We start from the raw sequence: 21047 nt of genomic DNA, 5'->3' as shown, positions 1-21047 counted from the left end.
TGCGCTTGCGCACTCACAATCGGTGGCCCTTTAATCTTACTGCGCATGTGTACTGGGCACGCGTCATTGTCGCGTCTTGAATTTTACGTCATTATCAAATCAGATCAAATCAAAGGAAACTTTACTTACCTATTCAGGTTCCAGATACAAAGAAAAATGACAACACACTGAGTTAAAACATGATTCCACCAATATTATTGTATCATTTCTTCTTCTTGGCTGGAAAATAAATAGAAACACGAGTGACATCATCACTGTTACAATTCTTCTTCTTCTTCTTCTTCTTCTTCTTCTTCTTCTTCTTCTTCTTCTTCTTCTTCTTCTTCTTCTTCTTCTTCTTCTTCTTCTTCTTCTTATTATTATTATTATTCGTTCTATATATATATCGTTCTACAAAAACCTGATGACCCAAAGAGCACACGTGGTAAAAAAGTGTAAGTGAAATCCAGAAATGAATCACTATTATAAGGCCTACAAAATGGCCTATACAAATAGGCTAGTCTATCCGCAGACCCTCAGCATGTTACTTTAATTTCCTCTTACATCTAAAAAACGAATGGTGTTTAATAGAGCAATTTGTTAGAGCCTTGACCATGCACCGTCACTGCCAAAGTAGAGGGGAGATGGCCATTTAGCCTAGGTGTTTATATCCGTATGCAAATACGTAAACACACAGACACACACACACACACACACACACACACACACACACACACACACACACACACACACACACACACACACACAGACACACACACACACACACACACACACACACACACACGCACACGCATACAAACACGCACACGGTGGATACAGATCTGAAAATCGACAAATAGGCCTAAATTAGTCACAGCGCAGTTGTCTCTTACGCATCTTCTATATTGTATCCGAATGAGCCGCTATTTCATCCCTCAGCTTATAAACTTTCTTGTGCTTCATTGTTTCTCCGGACACCAGGACAATATCTATTGATACTTAAATGAAAGTGATTATATTACAAAAAGTGGTAGGACTAGGTCTACATGGTGATGGAGGTGATGGAGGTGGTGGTGGTGGTGGTGGTTGGGGGAAGGGGGGCTACATTGGACTCCAGTGAGTGATGATGGGTGAAGGTGAAATTGTGTGCCTTGACCAACAATCATTTCCCGAGTTCCGGCTCCCACCAAGACTGCCTCGGCTGCTTATAGCCTATAAGGGTACAGATTATAATAACGGAAGCTGTAGGTCTACATTCGGCTAGTGGCAGACTATTGGTTCAATGGATTTGACATATTTAGCATAGCCTAAGTTCAGCACACTCAGTAAACATCTAATTGCTTTTTGGGATTTTTGAAGGTGCCGCGTTTTGATTGGGGATGCGTTTGAGCTGGAGCAGGTCTCTACAGGGAGGATAGCTCATCTCGTCGTCCGACTGCAGTCAATAGTGGAGGAAATATCGAAATAATGCTAGAATGATCGGTTTTATTTAGTTACTACTACAATGTGTTTAAGTTTCTAATGGGCACAAGAAGTGACGGAATGCATAAATATAAAGCACATGTGCATTGATGACAGGCGTTTATGGTGAGCTTTTTGGATTTTTATCCCTGCAACCTGTCGGAGCGGAGGGTGGGGTCTGATGTTGGAGTCATGACGCAGGGGTTATCGGGTACATTCTTCCTCTCTATGGCAACAAAGTGAACTGATAATATAGAAATCGTGTGGGTCAAAAAGGAGTAGGCCTACATACAATTTTTTTTGCAATTCTTGGATTTAGTGCCATCCGGCGCGCGCGTGTCAAAGCTTAGGGCTACACACATGGCATCTGGTGGACCGTGGATGTTGGCAGCAGCAGTTGCCACTAGTTGACATGTCACCCGCGTGTGAGCATCAAGTGAGCTTTTCAAGAGAGAGACACAGACAAAGAGGCGGACACTGAGAGAGGGAGAGATAAAAAAGGGGAGAGTGAGGAGAGAGAGTATCACCAATCTTCACTTTCCAGCGTTGCCGAAACAAACTAAATCTCCTACGCCTTGAAGCACTCCAATGTGCGACCATCGTTGGAAACGTCTGTTGACTTTATTATCCTTGTTATTAATATTAGTATGAGGCGCAATGGCTTGGTTTGACCGCGGGGTTCAAACGCTGCTGGCCACCGCCGGGGCTTTCGCCGCGTTCAGCCTCATGACCATCGCCATAGGGACAGACTACTGGCTGTATTCGCGCGCGTACATCTGTAACGCCACCAATGCCTCTATGGACGACACCCCATCGCAGCCCAAAACTAAGAAAGGCGACCTGACCCACTCGGGGCTGTGGAGAATCTGTTGTATTGAGGGTAAGAGGTAACACTTTGAACTCTTTGTCGTACAGAATTCACTTCGGAAAAGCTGAACACTGAATATTATGCTTTTCAGTTTGTCAGTGCTTTTTCAATAAATACAATAAAACTTACTTTAAACAGTTTTACCCAGTTAAGGCAAGGTTTAACTTAAGAGTGTAGGCTTTGATGTTCTATGTGTGTGAATAGTGTGTGAATAAAGTGGTCAATTATTTTTCAGAACGGAAAAAAGTGAATGGAGAATGATTAATTATTAAGAATATTATATAACAAGAACATAGGCGTCGAAAAAATCATCGGTCGAATTGACTCGTGTTAAAAGTAGAAAGAGACAAAAGCGATTTATGTGCGAAATGTTGGCATCCTGCAAGTGATGGTACTTATTTCTATTTTGTTTAGGCCTACTTGAAAGCTACGTTTGAATACCTTAAACATATAAAAGTCGGCCGCGTACAAGGCCCACGCGGCAGAAAGCATCGCCAACCAATCCATGGCACGTTCCTGTCTCATTCAAGAGGAGCAGGCTCATTCCCGGCTGTAACATGCACAGTCCTTACCCATATCTTCGTTGTATGGGATGCTGTTACTTGGCAACATATTTGACATCGCTATGGAAACATGCCCAGTGTTAGAAAAAATATGTCTCCCGAGGTTAAGTCATGTCCGAGCGCAACATAGCCTATAAGGTTATAGAGACAGGGAGGAGGAGAATACCCCTCGGAAACGTCTGAATCCAGTTTTTATTTTGTTCAGTGTTTTGGGTGGTGAGATGGCAATGACTTCTTGGTTCAGAGGAACACGGTGATTCATTGACCGGATTAGTTGGGCTTTCGCTTTCTATTGGAAATCGACCATTATAGGCCTATCGACTGTTTGTTCAACCCCAGACGATCTAGATCTAGATCAGGCGCTCCACGCATTATCAGCTCTCTTCCTGTAAGAGCTGGGCACTGTCCACATGCCGAGGTGATGAACCCTAAACGAATATGCAGCCGATTTGCAACTTATTTTGAATCTTCGGCCTTCAACTTCTCACTATTTCATCTAGGCCTACTTGTCACAGAGCAATGTTCACTAATCTTAATACTTTATCCAACTGCATCAAAAACGGCCCAAATGGTTTAAATGACACCAGAAGCCTCATGTTTACACGGATATAGAAAAAAAGGGTATGACCCCAGACAATTTTTTTCCCATAGTCAGACAGTATTGGTTAATGTTTTTTTTGTTCTTTTTGTACTAATTAACCTAGTAATTCCATGCTTTGTCTCTGGTTTGGGAGGAAGAAAAAAAGGTACAATCCATTCATATTGAACATAATGGGCTCGTTGCCATGGGAACTCACAAGTATAGCGCTGGAGACGGGAGGTAATGACGACACTGTTTTATTGATGATGGTGGCTGCATGCAGAAGACAGTGTGGTAGCAGCTGCTACAACCAGGGCCGTGCAGAGACCTTTTAAGGGGCAGGGGCTCTGATTCAAAAAAGGGCACATGGTACAAGATTAGCTAACAATATACGTATGTCATCTTTATTTTAAATAATGAATTACCAATGCGAGATATCAGCAAAGTGTTACCTGTAGTAAGTAGCAGCCCACCATTGGCAAGTACAATAGCAATCAGATAAGAAAATATATTTTTATTGATTTGTGCTGATTTCTTTCCTGAACCATTCCATAGTAAAGTCTATGCCACCAGTCTGGGGGGTGTAATTTGTAGACGGTCCCAAAAACAGACGGCAACCGGAACATATATTTAAAGAGTAATTCCGGCGAAAATTTAACAGGGTCTTTGTTTTGGGATTTATACCCATCAAATACGCCCTCCAGGTACTTTTTTCATTGAAAATCTAATATAAAGGATGCCTGGCGCAATGTTATTCCATGTGATTGGTTAGGGGCACCGCAAACGCTGCATGTTTTAACCACTTATATTGCTTAAAATAGCACCAAATCTCTGCAGTAGCATGATTAGGGTCCCTACACATAAAACGAAGCATCAACAACTTAGTTAGCGAACCAGAGTTTATTAAAAACGACTAATGTCGTTATGATTTTTGTCGATAGGGTATTCTAAACTGTCCTCAACATACTACACCCATAATGTAGTGAAATTCTGTTGATGAATCTGATTGCTGGGTAAGTCAAAACCGCATAGGCCTATTATGGCGACACATTAGTGCCATAATTCACTAATGTGATAAAAGATGCATTCGGGCATATTATATTATTCCACACGCGTAGATATTAACTGCGAGCGCGCAAATGATCTCTGGGCGCGCAAAACAGCCTCTCACGCGCGCAAATTACCTCAGCGAGCGCAAAACAGCCTCTCGCACGCGCAAATTACCTCAGCGCGCGCAAAACCTCTCGCGAAAGATGTTTTTACGCTCTCGCTCGAATTTAATTTTGGCACTAAGGGAACCAAGGCAGGGCGGGCTTTCCTATGATTGGCCGTTTCTGAAGGGCGATATTTGATTGACAGCCCTCCTCAGCCCTCCTCTCATTCAATTCTGAATTGTACAGTAAATGGCTGAAACGATAGTACGTATTGTAACTCCAGATTCTATGAGTATAGGCGCAGCCTTTTAAGTGTCGGCCTCATTGTCCTTTAAATAGCTGAAGAAAAGCTGTTTATTGGGAGCAGAACGTCCGCCGGCGCCCGACTATATCTGCGAAATGCGGACGTCGTTGAGGCACGCCGCACGCGGACGTAATTGAGGCCCACGCTGTTGGTGGTCGGGGATTACAATTTTTTCAGTGCTACGGCTCACGCCTAGGGATAACCCAATAGCGATAGCCTTAAAAGGCTGCGCCTATACTCATAGAATCTAGAGTTACAATAAGTAACAGCCATTTACTGTACAATTCAGAGTTGAATGAGAGGAGGGCTGAGGAGGGCTGTCAATCAAATATGTGTGTGTGTGTGTGTGTGTGTGTGTGTGTGTGTGTGTGTGTGTGTGTGTCTGTGTGTGTGTGTGTGTGTGTGTGTGTGTGTGTGTGTGTGTCTGTGTGTTTACGAAACGGCCAATCATAGGAAAGCCCGCCCTGCCTTGGTTCCCTCCCCCATAGTGCCAAAATTAAATTTGAGCGAGAGCGTAAAAACATCTTTCGCGAGAGGTTTTGCGCGCGCTGAGGTAATTTGCGCGCGCGAGACGCTGTTTTGCGCGCGCTGAGGTAATTTTGCGCGCGCGAGAGGCTGTTTTGCGCGAGCAGAGATCATTTGCGCGCTCGCAGTTAATATCTACGCGTGTGGAATAATATAATACGCCCGAATGCATCTTTTATCACATTAGTGAATTATGGCACTAATGTGTCGCCATAGCCTATACGGCGAATATCAGACCTGTTGCTAACTTTTACCCGCTACAAAACAAGATAAATGTTAGTTTATTTTTGGAAACGGACGTCTCTTAAAACAACAACAATACGATGCGCATCCTGCAGGCAGGCAAATTTGAAAGGTCACATTGATAGCCTATGACGTCACCTACCGGCAGCGCAGGTAGACGAGGCTACCAAATTTTTTCTATATTATTACTTTTCGAAAATTCTCGAATAATTGATTCACACGTTCAATTTTAAATGTTCATGTGTAATTTTAAGAAGCATTGATCATTTAAATTGCCACTCAAAAGGACACTTTGGACATCCAGAGGAAAAGGGGCAGGTGCTCAGGCACCAATAGCCCCCCCTCTGCACATGCCTGGCTACAACAGTTGGCGAAGCAGAGCGAAAGAACAATCGAAATGTCCCATTTTAAAATGCAAATAACTCTCTACCACAGCACTTGTTTTTTGTTTGAGCTCAAAATCAGGCGAGGCCATGTTTGATTAACCCCTGCTATGACACAAACTTAATTAACAAACCGTCAGTCATCTGAACACCAGGTACCTTCACCAGGTTGAATGCTTTAATTCCAACAGCACATAAACTCCTCGATGGCTTTTGTATTTGTGTGTGTGTGTGTCTCTGGTTGTTTGTGTTCGACAAAAAGCTCAAACGACAATGATCCATGGATTTTCTCGTCTCTGTATCCACATCTCTGTTGTGGTAAACTCCCCTGAGACTCTGTATCATGTTTAATGAAGGATAACTATTACTACTATTTTTCATCCAAAGCGACTTATAGTATAGCATAGTACTATTGACCTCGGACCTGCTCTGGATGTGGTGGTGGTACAAGGGGGTGTGTGGGGAGGCGATGAGTACACATATGGTTGTATTGAATGCAGATATTTCTCAAAGTAGATAGTTATTTAATAGGTAATCTTTCAGTCTAATTTTAAAGTGCTTCCATTCATAAAATGGTCACACTTCATACATTTATATCAGATTTCCAAGCTCTTTCAGACGGGGAGAAATCTTTTAAGAGGAGGAATCCAAGGGGGGTAGGTGTGAATTGTGCAGCGGAATTGTCCTCTATAACTAGGATCACACCCCCTGTAAGAAAGAGAAGGAACGAGTTTGCTTCTCCTGATCTGGAGTATTCTACAGAGATGGCCCTCTTATTGGCTTAGCTGGGTTGACTCACAGTATCTCAGCCTCCCTGCGCCAAAGCACCGATCCTCTGAAGCCTGCTTCAACATGTGTGTGGTTGTGTGAGTGTGTGTGAGTGAGTGTGTGTGTGTGTGTGTGTGTGTGTGTGTGTGTGTGTGTGTGTGTGTGTGTGTGTGTGTGTGTGTGTGTGTGTGTGTTTGTGTGTGAAGGGGGGGGGGGGGGGGGGGGGTGTTTGTGTGTGTGTGTATGTGTTTGTGTGTGAAGGGGGGTGTGTGTGTGTGTGTGTGTGTGTGTGTGTGTGTATTTTAGAGCGAGATCATTAACTAGTGCATGAGGGTTTTTTATGGAAAGATTGAATATGTTGTGCTGGTTAGGTTAGGTATTAAAATACAATAAAGATGTCAAAGGCATCCTTGGATATAATCTATTCAAATGAGCATGTCAGCGGCTGACTATTGGTTGCCATGGAGAGCTAAAGGGGTGGAGGGTTGGGGATTCGGGGGGGTTGCTATTTACAGCGGAGGTTTTGATGCTGCTTTCAGCTGAGACCGACACTTAATAGGTCTGTTACAGCTGCGTTCTGTTTACCTCCCTGTCACACCCTATTCAGTGTGTACCTCCAACATCGATGATCGATGTATAGGTGGCGCCTTTAATTGATCACTGAGTTTTTATCATGTGACTTAAGCAGACAAATTGCTTTGAGAGGAAAACCGGGCTTTCTATAAGATACCAAGCGATATGGCTTTCCTGTCCGTGTAAGGCTAAGTTAGAAATCGCCTGTTGATTTGTCTCCACCAGTTACCAGGAAGTCCTTTCAGTTTTCCGTTACCATAGTAACTGCCCTAGAAACAGTAATATATGTCCACAAGGTGCTCCGATTACTTAATTCATTTGTAATTGATTCACTAATGTACAATTACCATATTCAATTCAAGATATGTTAATCCAAGTGGTTGTTATTCAGATGTTTGTGGGTCCCCTCACTATTGCTGTGCAATAATAGCAACGTAATTCAGTTCATGGGGACACCTGACACCTTGCACCTCTAAATCGTATAGTTATTTGTATCCTTCTGCCTTGTGGACGTCCAAATCCTCGTGTTTGCCTCTTTCTTGCACGCATAATGCTGTGCTTGGATATTTAAGTAAAAATTTCTGCCACTTCCCCTCTCCCAAAATCACTGCATCTGTTATATTCAGACTTCATACACAGGAGGCCCCTAGCAAAGGTTGTGTCAAAGGGGCCGTGATCCCCCAGGGCACCCTGGGCAATGGAGATCACAAGTTTTTTGTTTGGTCGATTGGGATATGGTTGTAGTTCCCCTATTAAGATGCAACAAGGTGAATGTGGCAGTAGGAATGTTCAGAGACTCAAAGAGAAATGAGTTTTTTATAGGTTGAGACGAGGGCAGGCTTAAAGGACCTCCAAGAGAGAGAGAAAGGCTCACAGGAGGTTTTACGAGGTAGAATTTAGATTGAATGTGGAACTCAGATTGGTCGTGACGAGCATTCATACATGCATAAGGACATAAGTACAAATAGAGAAAATATATTCAGAAATATCCCGGTTGTTAGCCCTAGCTCTGGACAAATGTCAATGTCAAGTGTCAAAACCATTAGATCGGTGTGATTTGTGCTTGTGTGTGTGGGTAATTGTTTTTAATGTCTGTCAAACAATCACACACGCTTATTGTCCCTATGAACAACCCTGCTCCGCCAGGTGTAACTCAAAAGGAAGAGGGGTACTACCCCCACCTCCCTCTTAATGCCATGGTATTATTGAAACCACACAATTACGGATAAAGAATTATCCCAGCTCACACATATCAATGTCCACATCTCTATTGGTCTTTTGCCCTCCCTTCCTCTCGGCTTTCTCTCCTTTCCTCTCTTGTCTCTCCTCCTTTCCTTTCCTCTCATCTCTCCCTTTTCACACCTTCTCGTCTCGCACATTGCCACTCTGGGTATATGAGCTGCTGCCCTTTACCTGATTGTTTCCTTCCTCTTCTTGACAGACACACACACACACACACACACACACACACACACACACACACACACACACACACACACACACACACACACACACACACACACACACACACACACACACACACACACACACACACACACACACAGGCTGACCTTTGGTCCATGTTTAGTTAAGCCTTTCGAATAGAAGGGAAGCATTTGTGGAGATATAACGGCTCAAAAAACAGTGTCCTCTCCTTTCTGTTCCTAACTGCCGACATTTTTCCAGAAAGAAATTAGGCAATGATATTGTTTTGGTTGGAGTAGCCTTGCTTATTGGCTTTCTCTTTGGAAATGTCGACCATGAAAGAATTTCTTGTTAGCACTTGTTAAAAATGTAAGAATCATAAGAAAATTAGATTCCAACAAGGACGTTTTAGCGTCTTCATCTTTGGATGTTGGGTGTATTTCCTTTCAGGATTTGAGATGCAGCTTTCCACTCATTATGCTCCATTATCTGAGACAGGAGCAGGGCAGGGTTGCACTGCCTGGGACAGTAGCTTTAACAGTAGCTCTACCTCCTGCACTTTCACTTTCACTTCAGCCTGTGGGCTCAATCCAGCTCAAATCAACTGGAATTCTCATTTATCTCATCGAAATTTCTGTCCGAGGACATGAAAGTAATTAGAATGTTTGTCAGTAATATAACAGTTTCTAGTGATGTTTGTTGTTCATCTGGTCATTGATGCATGTGCCATGCAGGCATCAACCAAGGCAGCTGTAACAGGATCAACCATTTCCCCGATGACAACGACTATGACACGGACAGCTCTGAGTACCTCCTGCGTAAGTTCTGCCTCTGATTGCATTGACTATTAATATCTGAATAACAACTTATTATTTTTTACCAATCTCCCATGTTTATTGATTTCCTTCTTTTACAAGACATGTTTATGCAGAAGTATTGGTAGAACAATAATAAGGTTAATTCAAAAGCAATTTACAAGCTTTGACTTAACGATGACCTATGCATTAACAAAACATTAACATTAATTTGTAGACGATTAATAAGTATATATCAAAGGTTGTATCAACGATGTTGGGTGACATCACTTCTGTTGGTATTTGAACAGAGGTCAGAGCCAGCCCGCCCCTCCCATCCGTGTTTCGTGCATCCAGTAAAAGCGATCATGAACACAGCGCAAAACCCCACAACACCCACTCCTTGTCTGTGATTAGTTGGAATACTATTTATTTTTGTTTTGAGAGGTTGGTAGTACGATTTGTTTTCGTGTACGAACAGTACGATATTGGAGCATAGGCTGCCTACAGAGACGCAGATTTTTGACAGCCTGCTTATGGGGGGGGGGGGGGCAGCTAGCGGATCGTGAGGAAAGATCAGATGAATGTGATCATTTATGTTTCTGCCTAGAATCGCTGATATAACCTTTAAAAGGCCCGTATTTAGCCTACAGGCCTATCTAGAGGAATGCTGTACCTCCTGGTAGGTTGATCTATCCATCTTACATCAGGGTGGACACTCAAATTCATGATGTCGCTAGAGGGTCAATTATGACATGGCTTGTAATTATTAATCAACATCATCCCTGGTGGTAGAATAGGGGCCCTTTAACGTAGCTCATTCATCATCTACAAATGTATCTTAATGTTTGGTTACTTATTAGTTAAGCATTCTCTAAAGGCTAATAAATTACGTGTGACTAAACGTTATTATAGAGTGCTACGGAAATATTTCGTTTTATTCATTTTAATTAATTAATTAATTAATTAATTTGACAAAATAATATCTATAAAAATATGATGCAAAACTGCTCATTGACATCCGAATCCCTAGGCAGGTAACAAAAACATATGAACAGAACCTCAACATACAGCCAACAAAGAAAATGTAAGTCAAACAAACAGGTATAGACACATCATAGATGTTACAAAAGCATTAAACAAATAACATTTTATGGTGTTGGTCGAATAGGATAGATAGAACATATTCCGGCTATATTTTAAATGAAACACAATGCAAAAGCCAATATCTCACCACAACCCCACATGCACACAAGCATAATACACTACCCCAGGTTCCCCTCATTAGCCAATATTTCTTCCACGTAACATTGCTCAACAAAACTTGTAATTTTTTCCATTTTTAGGGTAGACGACATTTCCTGAAGCCAATGGACAATGTTCGGCCTGCTCACTTTTTCCCCGGCAAGAGCTAACAAGCGTTTTGCTTGCAACCAACACATAAGTGTATATACATAACTTGGTTCTTTAGATGGGGACTGATTGGGATCCGCCCAGATTAAATACTTTGGGATGGGAAGTAAAATGTACTTATCCTAAATATCCAATGTAATACCTCCTACCAAAAATCCCCCAAATCACCTTCCATCACACTAAGGTTCCCTTTAGTGATTGCACTTGTACCATTAAACATGTTTAACCTGGCAAGTATGACATATGTTTGCATCCATCAATTGTAGTGAAATTGTTTCAGCTGAGTATTCCCAGGATGTGTCTGAGCCTTAGTACAGATGCTACTCCTTTTATATAATATGTCGTTTTCAATATTATCCTTTGTGCACAGAGGATTCTGTTGAAAAGTATTCTGGCGTGTTGTATAGAATTTACATTCTGTCCTCCTGACCATTACAATGGGTTGAGATGTTTTCGTCCAAAGAGGAGAGAGGGGGATCTGTTTTGGTCATGGCACCCATAAGGAAGCTCCTTAACTGTGACTAAATAAAAAAAAAAACAGGGAATATCAAATTACGTAAAAAATACCTTCTTTATATCAGTTGAATAAATGGGTAATAGGTATTCTGGATACAACTGAGTAAAATTGTTTGACAGCATTTTGGAGACAGGCTGCACAGTAGCATCAAATTACTTATTTGGCTTGTATTTCTTACTTGTATTATCCTCAACTTTCTTGATCCCTCCTTTCTATTTGCTTAATTTACTTTGTTTCATTTGCTTTATTTTTTGGTTCCTTCTCACCCTTCCTTTCCTCTTTTCTCCTTTACTTGTATTTTCTCCTATCCTTTCCTCTCTATCATATAATTTTCTCATTTCCTTTCCTCCTTTCTTTTCCTCTCTATCATACAATTTTCTCCTTTCTTTTCCTCCCATCCTTTCTTCCTTATCCTTTTATTTTTTCCTATAATTTCCTTTCCTCTTTCCTTCCCTTTTCCCGACCCTTTCACTTCTACTTTCCATAATTACCCTTTTCCTTTCTTTCCCTTCCTTGCTTTTTACTTACCTTTTCTCCTTTCCTGTCCTTTTTGCCTATCCTAGGAAAGTCATCTAATCCTTAGTAGAAGGAGGACGCTAACCATGTATCTATTAAATGACAGTGTTTTCCACTGTCCCTAACAGTGTCGCCAAATGTTAGACATGAATTATTTAGTGTGTAGGCAAATCCATAAAGGGCCCCCTACATAGCAGTCAACCTTACCTCATAGTCACAGAAAGCCCTGGATCTTCATTTTCCTTGCTTCAATCCTTCCATCCTTGTTATCTCTGATGCCTTCCTAAATGCATTCTTCAATCTTTTCTAATCGAACAGCTCCTTCATGTAATGTTTCCAGGCATCGTGCGGGCCTCCAGCGTGTTCCCCATCCTCAGCAATGTCCTGCTGATGTTTGGGGGGCTCTGTGTCGGGATGGGCCACGTCTACAGCAAGCGCAACAACATCCTCCTCAGTGCAGGCATCCTGTTCGTTGCTGCAGGTAACCGCCGGGGGCTCTAGGAATGTTCTCCTACTGTGGTTCTAGAGGTTGTAGCGGTCTAGAGATGTTCTCACTGCTACGCCGATTATGATCGGCAGTGTTGCAATGGATGTGTTAACAGGCATGGTGGTATTTCATTTACCACATGAGATACAGTTCTGCATTAAATCAACCCATTTAATGCAACCAGGCGTTGTGGCTGTGTAGGCATTGTTGCATTAATTGCAATGTTTCAATGCAGTACTGCATCTTATTTGGTCAATTTTGTCAACCCGTTAACCGTCAGTGATTTAGCGCCCACTTTAAATCATCAATGGGCAGAATTGTGTCCAAATCTCAGTCCAAGTCAATCCCAATTCACCCCTTAGCCCTAGCCCTTAGCCCTACCCCTCGCTTTTCCGCATTCACGCGTAGGGTAAGACTGTCCCAATAGTCATTTCAGGGAGGGGTAGGGCTAAGGGCAAAGGCTAACTTGCTCTTGAAAGTAAGATCTTTGAGAAGCACATGCAAGGATTGTGAGAAATCTCCCACAATGCCTTGCGAGAAAATCAAGAATGTAACCACAAATGTAAGTGTAAAAAAATTAATGTAAAAAACTATGCTGACCATTGCATTATCATTATGCCGTTTCAATGTAGCATAGACATTTTCTTTATAACAAGCATAATCACAAAATCGCTAGTTTCATCGCTCTAGTTAGCGAACTAACTAGCTAGTGAACTTAACGTCATTGATGATAGATTATGACAGTACTGGGCATATTTAGGTTAGGTTAGGTTATATCCCTGACCCATTTACCCCCTTTGTTGGCATGTCGATGGATGGCGGAAAAACTTGTAAGTTGTTGTATCTGGTATCTGAACAATGTTACAATGATATCCATACGTTCCATGTTCTAGGGAGTCCAGGTTTGAAGATTCGATATATTCACTTGGCAAACAATATAATAGTTATTGTTTTAAAAATGCTATGTAGCCTGGATGGTTGATCAATGTGATGTAGTTCTTGACAAACCAGTGTCTTATTTAATTTATATTGGTAGAAATATATAATGATACACATATTGATATAAAGATATGGATAGATAGATCCCCTCCAGCTCAGGCACCTCTTCTGCATTAGTAGCCCCAAGCCCCCCAACCCCTAGGAGGGAAGAAAGATGGATGGTTTAAAACCGACCGTTTTGGGCCCCTTTGAAAAAGTTATCGAAAAATATGGTTGTGTGATTGTTAAAGCCTTTTCGTAATGTGTAATATTAGTTATATTATATCACTGGTTCATGTTTTTATGATTTTTTTTAATTGATGGCACACTACCTCAAGTTCTTTGTTTGTTCTGGTTTTATTTATTATCTTTTGGTACAATGTTTGATGCAAGATAAAGTGCAATATTGCCGTTTCTAAAAGGTTGTGAGCATGAATCAGAATCTTATATAATCATACCACGTTTTTCATGCAGGTAATAATTTAATGACATTCAAACCAAACCAAATTCCAGAGAAAAGTGTAGTATAAAAATATTTATTCTGAATTTAAAGTGTAAAAAAAGGACACACATCATTGAGACCAGCAATAAGCAGCCTCTGCAGACCATGCATGGCTCTTCTGCTGAGGTGGAAGCCCTGCTCCAAAGTTCAAGCACAAACGCAGGATGGGAAACTTTACACTTAACTCGCATTACTATGGAATGGTCTGGAAAATAAAATAAAATCACATAATTTAGTCTGAATTGGAAGGACTTTAACTACTTGAAACTAGTTACATAAAATGCATGTGTATGGTATTATATCCTATCAGACCTGAACACAGATTAAAACACAAATGAAAGTAAACTGTTTATTTGACACTGTGGGCCCTATCTTGCATCCGGCGCAGTTGACTTAATCACTGGCACATGTGTCGTTGCTAGTTTGCAACTGGCGCAGAGCGTTCTTTTCCCTCCAGCGCCAAGCGTCGGTAAATTAGGGAATGATCTTGCGCCCCAAGGGGCGGTTCGGCGAAAGGAGTGAGTGTTAAAAAGAATGAATGAATGTGGGCGTGCGTGTGTGTAAGTGTAAAATAATTAATGAATGCGGGTGCACGCGTGTGCGTCCATCTGTTTAAACACACGCAAACTAAACACTTAACGCATAATACAGTCCATGGCAATGTATATTAACGGGGGGACACATGCATATTAGGAACACAAGTCGATAACGATAATGCATACAATACTGATAAGAAACAATGTTTATAATGTATTGCGTACATCATTAAATAGAACCACAGTTACCGCATATCATATGTTATATCTAAGTTTTCTTTGCCGAAACTTATTTGAGGACTCAGTATTTCTGAAGTTGTGGAAGAAAACCTTATTCCATGTGTGAATTAGGCCATATTATTTGGCCATTAACTGGGCCATTTGTAGTTTGAAATTCATGTGCATCTGACTCATCGGAGACTGCAGACGCGCTTTCAAAATATCAACTCGTCAGATTCAAATGCGCTCATGGCTCTTAAAGGGGATGGGAGCTGGCACTCTCATTGGTTTGTTGCACGTTACGCCCAAACCACACCTACGGGTATTTAGGCTACTTCAGACCAACCCTTTTTAGATTTGCGCCAGGCGCAAGAGTTATTTTTTGCGCCGGCAACATCGCCATAGAACCGCCCACAAAGCTACTTGCGCTTGGCGCTTCTCACTTGCGTTTCAGACCGTTAAATAGGGCCCTGTGTCTATAACAAAGGGGTTGATCTAACAACATTAATGTTAGTTATACTAGCATGTTGTGTAGCTACGCTAACTACAACAAAAACTTTTTGCAGTATATTCATGTATGTATACACATGTATACACATACACATCTTGGACGTCCTACATTGTTGCTCTTTGTTTAATGTGTCTCGTTCTTCTTTTCATTGGATTATTAGCAGGCTGAACGGGCTGCTATGAGGTCACAATGCTTATGCAGCTGCCGCGACTGTCGCCATCTGGCTTAAACCCGCCCTACCATAAGGGTACTATCGATGGTGAAAAACATGAGCCGTAACCAAGCTGCCTAACCGCACTTAAATTACCGGACCTAATCGTCCTGGGCCTAACCGCACTGCCCGGTGGAAGCGCGCCATTTGCGTCTTGGTTGCTCAGGGTATGATTAAACAGCCCTTTACAAATAGTGCTCAACTTCATTGGTTTAGAAGTAGATGTCTCATAGTTGCTTTGCAACAGTCAAGAGGCTGCTGCGAACTGTTCTTTTTCTAGAATTAAACAAAAAGGCCATGCAGTGTGCCTCACATTTTACAGCCTGCAGAAGTCTTCGCTGTGAATGGGCACTTGATGTCTCTTAATATGATCTTCCCCTTCAAGGTCTGAGCAACATCATCGGCATCATCGTTTACATATCCAGCAACGCCGGTGACCCCAATGACAGGCGGGATGATGACCGCAAGTATACATACTCCTACGGCTGGTCCTTCTACTTTGGCGCGCTGTCCTTCATCGCGGCCGAGGCAGTGGCCGTGCTCGCCATCAACATCTATATCGAGAAGAACAAGGAGGTACGCTGGCGAGCACGCCGTGACTTCATCCGCTTTCTCTCCTCTTCCTCACCATACTCGCGAATGCCCAGCTCCCACTTCCGCCGGCGGACATCACGCTCCAGCTCTCGCTCCACAGAGGCGTCGCGAGAGAACTCGCCAGGCACCAACGCCCGCAAGGGGGGCATGGTGCCGTCTCCCAGCCGGCCACTGGGCGAGCTGTCCATGTACACTTTGGCCAGGGATAGTGTTGCCGAGAGCCCCTACAGCCCAGAGCATCATGTCGCAGCCACCGCTGCTGAATTCCTGCAGGTGCATAACTGTTTCCCCAATGACCTCAAGGACGGGGGCAACCGCAGGACCACACCGGTGTGAAGCACAGGGTCTCGTCCCGTGGTCTCGTCCCGGGGTCTCGTCCCGGAGTCTCGCCTATTGGTCTCATCTCGGGATCTCGTTCTGTACTCGGGTTCCGAAGCGATACTGGGGTTACAAGGGGGTACTCGGTAACAATTGGGTACTGGGGTTTCCGGAAACTCAGAGGACAGGTAATAGAAATGGAGTCCACAAAAGAAAACCATCGGAGACGATTCCATACTTTGAGTTACTTCAGGGTCCAAAGAGAGCAGCAGGTGTGTGGAAAGATATCTGTGTAACCATCAGTTGTAAATTGAGCTGTTGTCTCTTGTATTGGCCTTTGTTATCGTTGTTCCTCTTCTATTGAGACTGTTTTTAGAGGCTTGTCACTGCAGGGTTGAGGTGCCGTTATCTGTGTCTTAGCCAGCGTCATGTTTGAGGTCATTGGATTGTGATCACACTCCTTTCAAAGAGGGCATTGGTTACAAACACTGCTGTTTATTCTAGAATTATTCTTGTTTATGTGATTCTTAAAAAAAAAGATTCAACATTTTAGTGAGATCTGAATGTGCCGTATTCTACCAGTGTTTTACTTAACAAGGTGCTAGGTTATCTATAACAGTGTCTTTGTGTATGCTCTGTTTCTATCAAGTGTGGACCTCTCGACTTAATTTCTGTGTTGTGGGTTATTATACCGAGGCGGTTTCCTCTTCATCAACATAGTCATTTATTCGAGTCCCTACATGGCGGATTAACCAAAATATACAGTTATAATTATATAAACTCTTGAGTGTAATTCAGTGTTTTTGGTATAATCTGAGATCAATCAATATATCATCGATAAGTCCAAATATGCCTGTATATGATTGTTTTTGGAAAACTAAATTATGGGATTTTCTTTAAAATGTGCTTTGGTTATAACCTTTTACTTTTTTATGGTGTTTACCTTTTGTATTCTTGTAAGATTGCTCACAGTAGGCTAGTACGTTTGGTTTGCATACATAACATGTTTTTACTATAAATAAAATATAAAAACTGGTATGCATTATTTTCACTTTACACGATTGCATTTAAACATTTCATGTGAATTATGTATCAAAAGAAAGAAAGAAAGAAAGAAAGAAATTAAAGAAATGAAAGAAACAACAAAGAAATAAAGAAAGGTAAAAGTAGTTAATTCCTCATTCATCGAACAAATGATGTTACACGGTCAATTACGTAACCATGACATTAATGTCAATGGATGGATTTTGCGGTTTCTATTGAAAAGTCGTAAAATCCCTTGACTATGGTCACCCTAATTTAATTACACTACACGAGATTGAATCAATGCCATCTCACAATGAGCTATGAGCTCACTTATTCCCACCATCTCTACATCAAACTAATAAATTGTTCAGAAAGATCTTACTCAGAAAGATCTTACTAAGCTGTTGTTATCTGTCCTCTAAACAGGAAGTAATGTAGCATTCCTTCTTTCTCCTCCTGAATACAATCGATCCGTGGTTAATGTTAAGTCAATAGTAGCTTTCCAGTGGACCACAGATAGCAAATGTTGTTCTTTCCAAAATTCACTCTTGGCCGATCAGCATGGCACAGCGGACTCGGCCTGTGCATGCACATATTGAGCATGAGAACAGAGCATGTAGATCTGGGTCTCAAACTTGCGCCCCGGGGGCAAATTGAGGCCCGCGGGATGAAATATTGTGGCCCCCTACTTGACATCAAAGTTTAGTCCGCCAACACATATGCCCGCATCCTGTTCATGGATTTCAGCTCTGCATTCAACACAATAAACCCGGCCAAACTATTCAATACATTACTGGACATGAACATCGACCCATGCATCTGTCACTGGATTCACAGCTTTCTCTGGAACAGGCAACAAAAGGTGAAGATCAAAAATACCACATCCTCCCCTCTCTTCCTCAGTACAGGCACACCCCAAGGCTGTGTTCTCTCACCCTGGCTATTCTCCCTTTACACAAACAAGCTCACATCCCACCACAGCTCTGTCAACCTGTACAAGTACGCGGACGACTCAACCATCATAGGACTCATCACCAACAACCAAGAAACAGAATACCGTGCACAGATCAACCAAGCAGTGACCTGGTGTACAGACCATGATCTCATACTCAACTCATCACAAACAACGGAACTCATCATCGACCCAAGACGCCAACCATCCCCCAAAACTCCTGTGCTCATTAAAGGTGAATCCATCTCCATCACTGACACATTCAAACTCCTTGGAACCCACATCAGCAATAACCTCAAATGGAAAATAAACGCAGACCACATCTACAAAAAAGCCCAGCAAAGACTTTTCCATCTCCGTTAGCTCAAGAAGTTCAGGGTAAGGTCCCATCTTCTGCTCCACTTCAATACAGCCATCGTAGAAAGCATCCTCACCTTCTCCATCACAGTCTGGTTCGGCAGTCTAGACTCACTCTCCCGGAAGAAACTACAACGCATCATAAATAGAGCATCCAAAATTATTGGCACACCCCTTCCATCCCTTGATTCACTCTACCACAAACGGACACTACGCAGAGCACGGAAAATCATCTCCGACCCCACTCACCCTGCACACTATGCCTTCCAGCTACTGCCCTCTGGGAGGCGTTACAGGACAATTGCCTCCAGAACAACCCGGTTAAAAAACAGTTTCATCCCAACTGCAATAAACTTTCTGAACTCGGAACGTTAAGGCAAGGCAAGGCAACTTTATTTATATAGCACTTTTCATACACAAGGCAGACTCAAAGTGCTTCACATATAAACATTGTCATAGAATAAAATAAAATAATAGATAAGTAAAAGAAAACATATGCAAGAAATGAGTAAAATAGAAAGTGCAATGTATTTAAGAGAAAATTAAATTTAAAGTTAAAAAGGCTTTTTAGTAAGTAAAATTGAAAGTGCAATGTATTTAAGATCAGATCAACAGTCTCTCTGGAACCCAAGTCGGGACTACAACCCGACCTAAAGGAACTTGGTCCTTTCTCTGGAACTCCAATCCAGATTCTAGGACTCTAACCCAGACAGAACTTGGACACAAACTCAGGACTCAAACCCTTATACAAACAAACTCAGGACTCTAACCCTAATACAAACAAACTCAGGACTCTAACCCTTATACAAACTCAGGACTCTAACCCTTATACAAACTCAGGACTCTAACCCTTATACAAATACAAACTCAGGACTCTAACCCTTACAAACTCAGGACTCTAACCCTTATACAAACAAACAAACTCTGGACTCTAACCCTTATACAACCTTTCTCTCTGGTATCAGATCATGTATTTTTCTGGTAAAAATAGAAAATAAAGGGAAAGTTAAAAAGGCATTTTTAGTAAAATAAAGGTAAAGTATTTAAGATTTAGCAGAAAGCTAAAGCAAACATAAAAGTCTTCAATCTTGTTTTAAAGGTGCTCAGAGTTGGGGCAAGTCTTAAATCCTCAGGGAGTTTATTCCAGCTATTTGTTGCATAGTAACTAAATCCTGCTTTCCCATGTTTCGTGTTTACTCTGGGGATAATTAACAGATTGGTCTCAGAAGATCTTAGTGTACTAGAAGGCTTATGTAGTGGAAGCATATCAGTTAAATATTTTGGGCCTAAACCATGTAGGGATTTATAGGTTAGCAACATGATTTTAAAATCAATTCTCTGACCTACAGGAAGCCAATGTAACGATTTAAGAATTGGTGTAATATGTTCACATTTTTTGGTCTTTGTTAAAACTCTAGCAGCAGCATTCTGAACAAGCTGAAGCTTCCTTAGAGTTTGTTTTGGGAGACCTGTAAGGAGACCATTGCAGTAATCAAGCTTACTAGTGATAAAGGCATGTACAAGTTTTTGTAAGTCTTCGGTGGACATGAGCCCTCTAAGTCTTGCTACATTTTTAAGGTGATAATATGTAGATTTTGTAACTGATTTGATGTGACTTTCGAAATCCATGATAACCCCTAGATTTCTGGCTTTGATTGAGGTTTTCAGGGACAGAGAGTGAAGGTGTTGGGTTACTTTAAGCCTTTCCGTTTTAGCACCAAATACAATTATCTCTGTTTTATCCTAATTTAGCAGAAGGAAATTTCGGCACATCCAGTCTTTCACTTGCTCAATGCACTGGCACAGCAGATCTATGGGCCGATAGTCATTTGGTGATAGCGATACATAGATTTGCGTGTCATCAGCATAGCAATGATGGTCAATATTCTTATTATGCATGATTTGCCCTAGTGGGAGCATGTAGATGTTGAATAAAGAGGGTCCTAAGATCGAACCTTGTGGGACTCCACACATCACGTTGGTTGATTCTGATACAAAGTCGCCAATGGAAACAAAGTAGTTCCTATTTTGTAGGTAGGATCTGAACCAATTTAAGACTGTGCCTGAAAGCCCCACCCAGTTTTCTAACCTGTCCAAAAGTATTGTATGGTCTACAGTGTCGAATGCAGCACTGAGGTCTAGTAGCATTAGTATTGAGGTTTTGCCAGAGTCTGTGTTAAGACGGATGTCGTTTACAACTTTAATGAGGGCGGTCTCAGTGCTGTGCAGGGGTCAAAATCCTGATTGGAAGGTGTCATAACAACCAGTTGATGCCAGGAAGTGATTAAGT

At 41.9% G+C, this 21047-nt stretch overlaps 1 protein-coding gene across 1 annotated transcript; it reads left to right on the top strand.

The window, feature by feature from the left end:
* Nucleotides 1-1271: 1271 nt before the first annotated feature.
* On the top strand, nucleotides 1272-17246 carry cacng4b (calcium channel, voltage-dependent, gamma subunit 4b). Its single transcript, XM_060040998.1, has 4 exons — nucleotides 1272-2320; nucleotides 9561-9644; nucleotides 12407-12547; nucleotides 15896-17246. The coding sequence occupies exons 1-4, from the start codon at nucleotides 2098-2100 to the stop codon at nucleotides 16438-16440; spliced, it is 993 nt and encodes a 330-aa protein (XP_059896981.1). The 5' UTR covers nucleotides 1272-2097; the 3' UTR covers nucleotides 16441-17246.
* The last annotated feature ends 3801 nt before the right edge of the window (nucleotides 17247-21047 follow it).

Source organism: Gadus macrocephalus, chromosome 2, assembly GCF_031168955.1.
Source record: "Gadus macrocephalus chromosome 2, ASM3116895v1".
Classification (NCBI taxonomy): Eukaryota; Metazoa; Chordata; class Actinopteri; order Gadiformes; family Gadidae; genus Gadus; species Gadus macrocephalus.
This window is presented reverse-complemented; position numbering and strand designations above follow the sequence as displayed.